At 43.9% G+C, this 10,878-nt stretch overlaps 1 protein-coding gene across 1 annotated transcript; it reads right to left on the reverse strand.

Annotated features, from left to right (window-relative positions):
- Nucleotides 1-234: 234 nt before the first annotated feature.
- Nucleotides 235-10,600, reverse strand: il17rel (interleukin 17 receptor E-like). The gene is made up of 12 exons (XM_079755420.1): nt 10,484-10,600; nt 8,900-8,927; nt 8,118-8,270; nt 7,916-8,022; nt 6,026-6,140; nt 5,095-5,139; nt 4,683-4,822; nt 4,377-4,448; nt 4,068-4,122; nt 3,589-3,752; nt 2,865-2,909; nt 235-1,650 (listed from the first exon to the last, which is right to left on the reverse strand). Exons 1-12 carry the CDS (start codon nt 10,592-10,594, stop codon nt 1,549-1,551), a joined length of 1,137 nt encoding a protein of 378 aa, XP_079611546.1. The 5' UTR covers nt 10,595-10,600; the 3' UTR covers nt 235-1,548.
- Nucleotides 10,601-10,878: the final 278 nt, after the last annotated feature.

Consider the following 10,878-nt stretch of genomic DNA (forward strand, 5'->3'; position numbering starts at 1 on the left):
TTTCACCACTAGGTGAGGTGGTTTAGACGCACACATCGCCTTCTCCGAAACGATGAGGATGTGTTCCTCGCTCAGGTAAACGTGTTCCCAGATGTGTTTACATCCATTTCAACACATCATTACCAAAACACAATTAATCACGTTCACAATCACTAATCCCGCTGCAGATAATAAAATGCTGAGTCAAGATGCGGAGGCTTTAGGAATGCAGTTTTATTGAACTCGGACCAGCAGACTTAGGACAGACAGACAGACAGACAGACAGACAGACAACTGCTTTGATAAACCTGTACAACCGGTTTGCTTTGTCGTACATACAGATGAATTTAAGTCGGACCTGCTTTGAAGGGTCAGTAACGATGTGAGTCATTATAACATATTAAAGTCCTTAGTCAAAGAGAACCCTAATCCAAAATATCAACTACCTCCACGGTTCTATTGTATAGTGGAAATTTGCATTGGTCGTCCGGGAGGAGACAACGGTTTACAGATAACCTTTACTTCCTGGTTCAGTGCGCAGTAAATACGCCACTAGCTTCACAGAAGAGGGCATGTTACAGCACTCCCTCACACACACACACACACACACACACACACACACACACACACACATACACACACACACACACACACACGCAGTTTAGGTTGACTTCGAATCTTCAACGATTCAAATCTTCAATAGAAAGACGTTTATTAAAACTGGGTTTCTTTGATAGTTGAATCGTATCAAAGCAAGCTTAACAGCCTCAGTAAGTGTGGAGGTTGGGGGTGCAGTGCTGAATGAGGGGTACCATGGCACAGCATCCGACACAGCCTCCATCAGTGTGGAGGTTAGGGTGCTGTAGTAGGGCTACCGCAGCACAGAATGTGTAACGGCCTCAGTCAGATTGGAGGATGGGGTGGCTTACAGAAAGAAGGCCTGTACATTGCTCCTCTTGTGGAGGTGGGGTAGTGACTCAGGCTTAACTCAGTGTTCTGGGTGAACTTTGAATCTGACATCCCCTTTTGTGTAAAGGCAGTTGCCCTAACCAGTCATCATCTCTAGGTAGAAGGTTGCACAATATCACATTCTTAAGTTCGGCAGCATTTCAACACCATTAAAAGACATTCGTACATTTTAAGAACAATTCAAAACAAAAATTCAGTTCAACTTCGACTCGGGTGCGAGTTTGAATACCGTGCGAGGTCAGGCAGGGCGTAGGGCAGAACGTCACTTACAGACAGCTGTCAATCAAGCTGTCAAACAGGCCACTGAACAAGCTGTATAACAAAAGATGTGGCATCATTGAGTTGCACATGTAAAAAAATATGTTTTATATATACCGATCTATAGAGACCGATAGATGGATATCTATATACAAATAATCGATACAATCCATAAATATGGAATCCATTGTCGGATAAATATTATAAATTATAAACATTTATTTCCATAATTCTTTGCAAGTGGCGACAAGAAAATAAGACGGCGGTTCCCGTTTTGAAATGGTTCTGTCCGTGGTCCTTCATGAGACGGACAGTCCTCCCCCCTGGGAGGACTGTGGCACCTCAGAGGGGCGCGGGGCACGGGACACTGGGTTGAGGGGGGTTTAGTGGGACGTTTCTCTTTTTGAAGGGACATTTGGTCCAGGACTCAGAGGCCGTTGAGAACTAAGAGGAACAACGAAGAGGAAGGAGACGGGTTCAGTTAAAGGGGAATTCCCCCCTTAAACAACATTGTGCTCCAACGCTATCTGTCATCATATATTTATAGGTGATTTTGCTGCAATTTAATATACTGACTCCAAATTTAAAAAGTTAATATTTTTTTCCAATACACTTCCGGTGATTTGATGACGCGTCAAATCACTGAACGATGAAATGCACTTCCTACGATTAGTTTGGCTATTAAACAAACACATTATGCAAGATACATGATATGATACATAGGCCTATCGGTATGATAGGTAGTAGTAGTACAAAGTAGAAGTAATATAAGTATAGGCCTACCAGTATAAGTAGGATAATTACTATGGTAAGCAGTAGAATAAGTATTAATGTAGTAGTATTGGTGTCTAATTAGCATTAGAATTATATAGTACAAGTATGATACATAGTAGTATTAGTATGATAAGTAGTATTAGTAAGATAGAGTATTACTACTATACATAGTAGCATTAGTTTTGATTATAAAAGTATCAAAACCAATGCTTAGTAGTAGTAAGTATTTGTAAGTATTAGCATGATACTAAAAAGGATAAGACGTCATTTGTGGTTGCAATTAAAATACAGGATTTTTTGAACATGTAAATAAAGTTTCAAGGTGAACAAAGCCTGACAGAAAGACTGCAAAGATATCCAAAAGATGAATAATAGTGTAGGGTGCCATGCCCAGATTACATTTTTAAAGTGGAACATTGTGAAACATTTTGGGAGGAGAATTGTTGAGTTTGAAAGAAGAGAACGTAAGGGAACAGCTGAGCATAGCCCGCAGTCCCCAATTGGCTGGCTCTGACGCAGACGTGACATCAGAAGGAGTTTTGCACTCTGTTAATCATAACAGCAGTCCACCTCAGGCTCATAACATGCCCAAACATGGAAACCATCTCCAAACCCCCTATATGGTTCTTGGTTTTACGTCAAAATCATTTTGTGTGTCAAGTTTGTACTTAGCCTAGCATCTACTTGGAGTATGCTGAGATATTATCACACCTGCTGTGTCTCCCCTTAGCTGCGCTTTCATCACCAACCTATTCAATGCTACCGAGTGTCTGAGCGTTGACATTGGATGCGATCAATCTAATCAAACTCAAGACTACAGTCATGCATCATATTCTAGTCACGAGACCAGAATGAAAACACAGATTGAGGGTTTTTAGACTCACCTTGACACAGAGATGAGGGTTGGCATCCACCTTAGTGAACTTCACCTGAAACACAACGCCCAATGAGGTTAGGAGTCTAAAACACGACGGCCAATGAGGTTTAATACTCTAAAACACAACCAACAATGAGGTAAGGACCCTAAAACACAACCAACAATGAGGTAAGGACCCTAAAACACGACGGCCAATGAGGTTACGGCTCTAAAACACGACAACCAATGAGGTTAGAAATCTAAAACACGAAAGCCAGTGAGGATTAAGCGTCATACGCGATGGCCAATGAGGTTTGGGCTCTAAAACGCGATGGCCAATGAGGTTAGGACTCTTAAACACGATGGCCAATGCGGATTAAGCATCATACACGACTGCCAATGAGGGTAGGACCCTCAAACACGATGGCCAATGAGGTTACAGCTCTAAAACACGAAACCAATGAGGTACGGACTCTTAAACACGACGGCCAATGAGGTTTCGTCTCTACAATACAATGGCAAATGAGGTACAGACTCCTAAACCCGACGGCCAATGAGGATTAAGCATCATACACGACGGCCAATGAGGTTAGGTATCTAAAACACGATGACCAATGAGGTTACGGCTCTAAAGCAGGAAACCAATGAGGTTAGGACTGTAAAACACGACGGCCAATGAGGTTAGGACTGTAAAACTCGACGGCCAATGAGGTTTCGCGTGTAAAACCCGAGGACCAATGAGCGAGACTGACCTTGCTGGTGCGGGTGGTCTGGGCGGCATGCGGGAGGTCCTCACAGACGCCCTCCGCCCCGATCTGACACAGCGACACCACCACGTCCACCGGGCACGCCGGTTGCCATGACAGCTCCTCTTCAATTGGGTCAAAGGTCACCCCGAACCACAACTGGTCCGTATCTAGCGCAGGGGGGGAAACGAAACAGACGGTAAGTACAAAGTCTGTCATTTATCAATCCTTGGATTACATTTAGCGGACGCTTTTATCCAAAGCGACTTACAATAAGTTTGTCAGAAGAAAGAGAAACAACAATATATCGCTTTCTGTACAGTAGGGAAGTCAAATTTAGGTAAGACAGAGACAGGGCTTATATTTTAGAAGGGACAATTAATAAAAGAGTTTAATAAAACGGCATCATCTTCATTACAGAAAATAAACTAGTACTTATATATATATGTATGTATATATTCTTTAAAATCTAGAGTAATACTTACGGCCTCTGAAGGGACAGACTCGAACCCTGGGAGCGTCCATCACGGCCGCCCAGCCCTGTGGGAGAGAGAGCAGTGGTCAGACGAGGGGGAAGGTGGAGAGGGGCAGGGTGTCTGGGGGAAGGGTCTAGCAGGGGGCCGGGGGCCAGACAGGAGGCTTGGCCCCCGGGCCTGGACTAGAAGACACGGTGAGTGAGCAGCAGGTGTGTCCCAGTCGAGAGGTTCTGGATTTCAACCCCATCAGGTCTGTAAGCCTGGGGGTCTGGGGTGTCCATGATCATGAGGAAGACTAGAACATAGAGAGAGCCTCACCTCAATGCAGAGACAGGGCACTGGTCTGGAGAAAGAAAGAGAAACCTCCTTCACCGCCTCCTCCTTCTTTATCTAGAGGGAGAAGAAGAGTCAGATGACTTGTTGCGTGCTTGCGTGTGTGTGTGTGTGTTTGTGAATCAAACTCTACTCACAGGGCATTTTTCAATTTGTTCAAATTAACTTGTCTTTAGGGTGAATGAAGCGAACATAACAACATAATAACCAACACCCACACCAACACACCCACACACACCCACCCACCCACACACACACACGCACGCACACAGCGTTGCCATGGTGACCTACCAGGGCGTCAGCCCCCGTCCCAGAGCAGACGTAGCCCTCGAGGCAGAGCCTGAGCCGGTAGTCCTGGTTGTCCAACATGTCCGACACGGACACCACCAGCTTGCTTTCCTTTGGGAGGAGAGAGTACTGGAGACTACCAGCTGAGGGGGGGGGGGGGAGACAGAGAGAGAGTGGGAGACAGAGAGAGAGACAGAAAGAGAGACAGAGAGAGGTAGAGACGAAAGGGAAGGAGAAAGACTTAATAAGACCAGATCAAACTTGGTGCATTCACAGTAATGTATAGTGTATAGAAACGTGTGTATACAAGCAGAATTAGCTCAAGTACACTCCAGAATAATATTTTAGGTGAAAGCGTGTGATTCGCATGTGTGCAGTCTAAACGTGTGTTTAGGCTGTAGAGTAGACAACTTACTGATGCATTGTGGGACTTGTTTTCGGAGATCACCGCTGCTGCATTCTGGGAACATACAAGAGTCATTCAGCCATTTATAATGATATTCATGAGAACTTCTTGGAACAAGCTAGTAGGACGGCCGGGTGTGCGATTGGATTTCTTAGAAAAGCAACGTGCTCTGGGACTGTGTACACTCTGATAAAGGTGTCATGAACTCATTATAATGGCCCCATTTGTTTACATCATGGAAATACTTCACGCTAGTGACACATTTCATATCTCTACTTCCTACTGGGCCTGCAGTGATGAGAGGACTGGGAGGCTGATTAGAATATGATATCCTATTACAATAAGCGTGCCAAAGAGAAAATAAATTGTCACGGATTCCTCATGCCCATCTGACCCAGATTATAACATTTGAATCATAGCTTTGTTGTATACGGGGAATGGGTTAACCTAGCGATTGTTAGTGCTTGGCACTTGGTTCTATGAACATCCTTACTATACCGACAGCGATATATTGTTGTTTCTCTTTCTTTTGACAAATGTGCTTATTGCAAGTCGCTCTGGATAAAAGCGTCTGCTAAATTTATCATTATTATTATATCCTTTATTTAACCAGGTTTAGTCTCATTGAGATTAAAATCTCTTTTCAAAGAGAGACCTGGCCAAGATGGACACTAGTACACAGTTCCAACATAAAACACAAGACGAAGTACAAGTTCAATACTAAGTGCAATAGTAATAATACATTTAGATCATTGACTAAAACATTTGCAATTTCCAATGGAGTCTGACATCAAACTATTTACAACAGCTTTAAATTCACTGAGAGTAACTAGTTCTTGCAGCTTGAGCTGCTTCTGCTAAATGCCCTGAATCTGTAACAGAAGATAGATGTCCAACGTCCGGTACAACTCCAGCGTGGGTGTGTGAGACCTTCTCCTACCCGGAGCGTGGAAGGTTCCGGTCCAGCCTCTGCCACAGATCTCAGGCACCGTGTTAACCCTCACCCTGGCCTCCTGGCCCGGGGAGACCCCAACAGACTCGCTGGTCACCTTCACCTGGAGCACACAGGCACACACACACACACACACACACACACACACACACACACACACACACACACACACACACACACACACACAGGCGCACACACACACATACACAGGCACACACCCACACACACACACACAAACACACAAAAAAACACACAAACTTTTAAATTCCATATACGTTTGCAGTATACGTTTACCATTATTGGAAATTGTTCTTGTGTCAATTTCATTCACCATGAAATCTCAAAACTTTCCTTTAATTTTGGGAGAATTGTGTGTTTTTGTTTGCACAAAACCTAAATGTATTTGTTTGTTTTATGCTGCCTTCTTGGCCAGGTCCCTCTTGGAAAATAGATTTCTGAATCTCAATGAGTGTTACAGAAGAGGATTAGGGCCACTCCTAAAAAAATTTAAATTCTGACCTTAATCTCAGAATTCTGAGATTAAAGTCAGAATTCTGAGAATAAAGTCAGATTTTTTTTTTTTTTTTATGTGTGGACCTAATTCTCTTCCGTAGAGTGTCAATGACTTTTACCATCTTAAATAAATATTAAAAAAACAAAAACATAAATTGGTTAAACTCCGGATGAGTCACCGTCTGCGATCTTTAAACAAAGTGTCTAACGTAACCGAAGAACCAGGAAGAGCCATGTGACCTCTGTTACTCCATTGTTATTGTCTAAATAGCTACGTCACCGCCACCCTGTAGTCATTCGGGAGGGAGGGAAGCCTGTGCTGTCGCACGTAAAACCAGCCACTCACATTCCTTCAGACCAGAGAATGTCATGACTCAGCTCATTACGTGGAGATCCTATTCTCAACAGAGATTGGTACCGAAACCCAGGATTTAACACACCTCGGGGCTGAAATATCAGTAGCGTTGAGATAAAGGAAATATACTTTTTTTTTTTATTAATTTAGGCTAGATACACGTTGTGATTGTTGAATGGGTTAAGATTAATTAAGTTAAAATGCTGTTTGGCTTTTCCCAAGTCTGTCCCCTCACCGCTCACGAGAAGACATTATAAGGGAAATGTATCTTAATTTAAGGCGGATAAATGTCGTGGTAGCTCTGTTACAGTTATGCTCCTTTGCAGCGTCTCCATGTAATGTTTCAGAATAGGGCAGGAGACCTCACCCCGGTTGCTCTATGCATCAGTATTTTCTTTCACTGATAAAAAAAAGTGTTTGTATTTATACAGTTTTGTTTGTCCTACATTTCCATTTTCCCAATATCATAGTCTATACTGGTTATTTTCTATCAGAACATTTCAGGCTGATGCTACTGAAGAACCGAAAGAGACGGTTCTCTTGTAAAGAGAACATTTGTATTATGCCTCTAAAACAATAAAGTGGTTGTTCTGGATTATGACCTAACAAGCTGTTGTCCAAAAGGCTGAATCCCAGGTGTAATGAGGACATAACGAGGAGAAGGCGTCAAAACAAGGGTGGAACCAGCACAGGAGGACGGGAATAAGGTTGGATGGTAATAAGGTGGAGATGTTTAACGAGGAGATGGTGATGTTAGATGGTGTAATATTATGAGGTGACAATGAGCTGATGGCTAGGTTATGGTGGGGTAATGTTATAACAAGGTGATAACGAGGTGATGGTTAGGTGGTGTAATATTATAACGAGGTGATGGTTGGGTGATGTTATAACGAGTTGATGTCGGGAGATGCTACGAGGTGATAAAGAGGTGACGGCAGGTTGTTGCCACAACAAGGCGATATCGAGGGGATGTTATATTGTTATAACGAGGTTAAAGAACGGAACCCTACCAGAGATCCTTCCATCCGTTTCCTGGAGGACTTGGAGAAGTGGACTTGTTTACACCTCTGCATGCGCCCCGGCGTCTGGACGCAGATGGAAAGGCCGTGCACCGGCTCTAAACACACAGCGGTACGTCACTTAACATCCACCAAACACGTGCACAAACATAATCTCCATAAGCGTTCTGAACAACCACTGCGTGGATCCTACCGGTGAGGACCAGGGAGGTAGACACCACCAGCTGCAGGGAGCACCTCTGCCTGCCCGGGCAGTGCAGGGTGGAGGAGAGGCTGACGTTGGGGGTCCCAGCGGGACCCCCCAAGCCCTCAGGAGGACTCCGGCACAGAGAGGACGAGAAGGGGTCTGCAGACAACCAACACAAACACACTCGGGTCACAGTCGGAAACAGGCGGAGCACGGTGTGTGTGTGTGTAGCGGCGGGGTATTTGACCTGGGGCGTAACGACTAAACAGGCTTAGACGTTGATCGTGATCGGGGGTCATGTTTCCGCTCATTCGAAAATAGATGCGTCTTTATCATACAAAGCTGCATAATCATGCACACATAATCAGAGCTACATAATCATATTTTTATTGTGCAGAGATCGATATAGAACAGGGATCCTGGTTTGGACAGATCATTGGATGCAATCGTTTTCATTTCTCGGATCATCGATATCAGCAATTCTGTTTCAAATAAAGAAATTAACCTAGCGACAAACTAAGTTAATTTAGTCATGCTAACATTCTCTGCACCCACATGCCACTGTATCGTGGCTGGGTGTGAGCCCGCCCCCCCCCCCCCCCCAGGGCGCAAGTTGATGTCGAGTCGCCTAGGGCGCCGAAACAGCCAGCGCCGGCTCTGACAACAGGCAGACGACATGTCTTGACAAGTGACTGTCAACGAATACATTCATTACTGTGCACATTCATTACTAAGAAACATTATCGAGACGTTTGTGGTCCAGTTTAGTGTAAGGACTCGGTACTCACTGTGTTGCTTTGCTTTGCACTGCAGACCCTGCAGGGAAGTAATGAGCAAAAACAAAAACATGAAGTAAGCTTCTGTGTAGAGCTATTTCCATTTATTTAAACCTTCTTTCACAATTTCTCAATTTCACCCGACTGTTATTCGTTTTCGCCGAAGGCAAAATATTGCCTTCGGCAATTAGTCGAACAAAAGGGGTTTTCCACAGCGCGTTAAACACATCCTCATGGCACAGTGCGCTCTGTGCGTAGTTCGTTGTGCACAATCACACCAGAAGATAATCATCAATGAGTTTCCCATAGGTACATGTTCACAATTGAAATACATCTGTATCTTAGTTCTACAAGTTAAATCAAGGTGGACTGACGAAACTCCTTTGATCTCATAACTCGCAAGTCTTAGTTGAAATAGTTTAACCCCTAAACTATTACAAATGACAAACTACTTTTTAGTGTCCAAGGAAAAGATCTGAGCAAGCCACATACGAAATGCAAAACCTGATAGAGTGAAGGATCCAGAAGGAACAGTGAACGAGTCCGACCCTCCGGACACATGTTATGTTATCATAAGTTATAAACCTAAGGTGACCTAGGTTTATAACTTAACCACCCTAAACCTAGGGTGACCTAGGTTTATCGCCATTAAATACAAGCAGATAAGACTTATACGTCAATGTACTGGGCACTCCATGGACGTAATTGGACCGGACTGGAAGCAGTGACGCGAAAAAAGTCTGTTTTGGAAGATGACGCAGGAAGAAAATGGATAGACCTTCGATCACTTTTCAATATCCGCTTGACGCTCTAAGCGGATGGAGCGGACCTTCTGCCGGGTCTTTGGGTCTCATATGGAGAGAGGACACCGTTTTTGATCACATGGACTAGTTTGAAACTAGTTTTGTCAGGTTGAGCCCATTTATGGATTCATGTAAACGAGTCGGTTCAGGGTGTGTGACAGTTCTTACAGAGGATTCATGAAAGGCTGTTAATTGGAGAGCTCCAGAGGTAAGGTAAGATAAGGTAAGGTGAGGTCTCCCTCTCACATAGCTCTCCAGTCAGGAGTCCCCGCGGCGCGCACCCATTACGCATACAGTTCTCGGTCGGCGTGCGAAACTTATTTACCTATTTTCCCTCGTATTGTCTTTCTTTCTATGTGGTTTGAGCTTCCATTGGTTGATTCTGTTACGGCAGCGTTTACTTGCTCGGTGCGGTGTTTATTTCCAACCTTACTGTAACCCGCTTCCCAGGTGATCTACATCATTATCTCTGGATGAAGATCAGCTGCTGTCGTAAACAGCTGGTGTCTTGAAACCAGCCAGCTGACCTGCACTCTAATTATCGATATTTAAATTAATTTATCGTTATGTAATGAATAGATTTTTAATAATTAGTTTAATTAAAACCAGGTACTAGATTGTTTGAGTGTATTCGGATCCTCAATTATTCATGTAAATTAATTGAGTTGGAAATAATGTATCCAGCCTACATTGCATTTATTCAACGACGGAATACAAAACGAATTGACCATTACATTTAAGTAGCAATTCGCCCGTTGAATGAGCTTGCAGGAGCTGGCAGAATGTGTCTTACCTGAGAGCAGCGGACCTCCGAGCGGTCGTGGGCACCTCGCTGGGGCAGCGGTCCAGCGAGCAGCTCTGAGACTAGGCTGAGAGCCAACAGGAACGAGAGGAGCGCCATCATCCCAGCCGTCACATAATGACGCTTCTACTTCCTCAGCGCGGCTTAAGAGCAATATGAGAGGATGAGAGGGGGGGAGGGCCATACCACCAGTGATTGTGATGACAACAAGATGATCAAGTATAAATAGTATCAATGATGATATAGGGGAAGGGGAAGTTCTATTCACTGCATGATAGAGGTTAGAGGTTATTGTACTCACAATACAATACAGGAATTTGTAATACTCAAAGGAAGCTAAAACTTGCTCTCAAGAGATTGTATGTGTATTATTGGTCCTTCTGTAT

This window comes from Pollachius pollachius, assembly GCF_949987615.1.
Source record: "Pollachius pollachius genome assembly, chromosome: 18".
In the NCBI taxonomy this organism is placed as follows: Eukaryota; Metazoa; Chordata; class Actinopteri; order Gadiformes; family Gadidae; genus Pollachius; species Pollachius pollachius.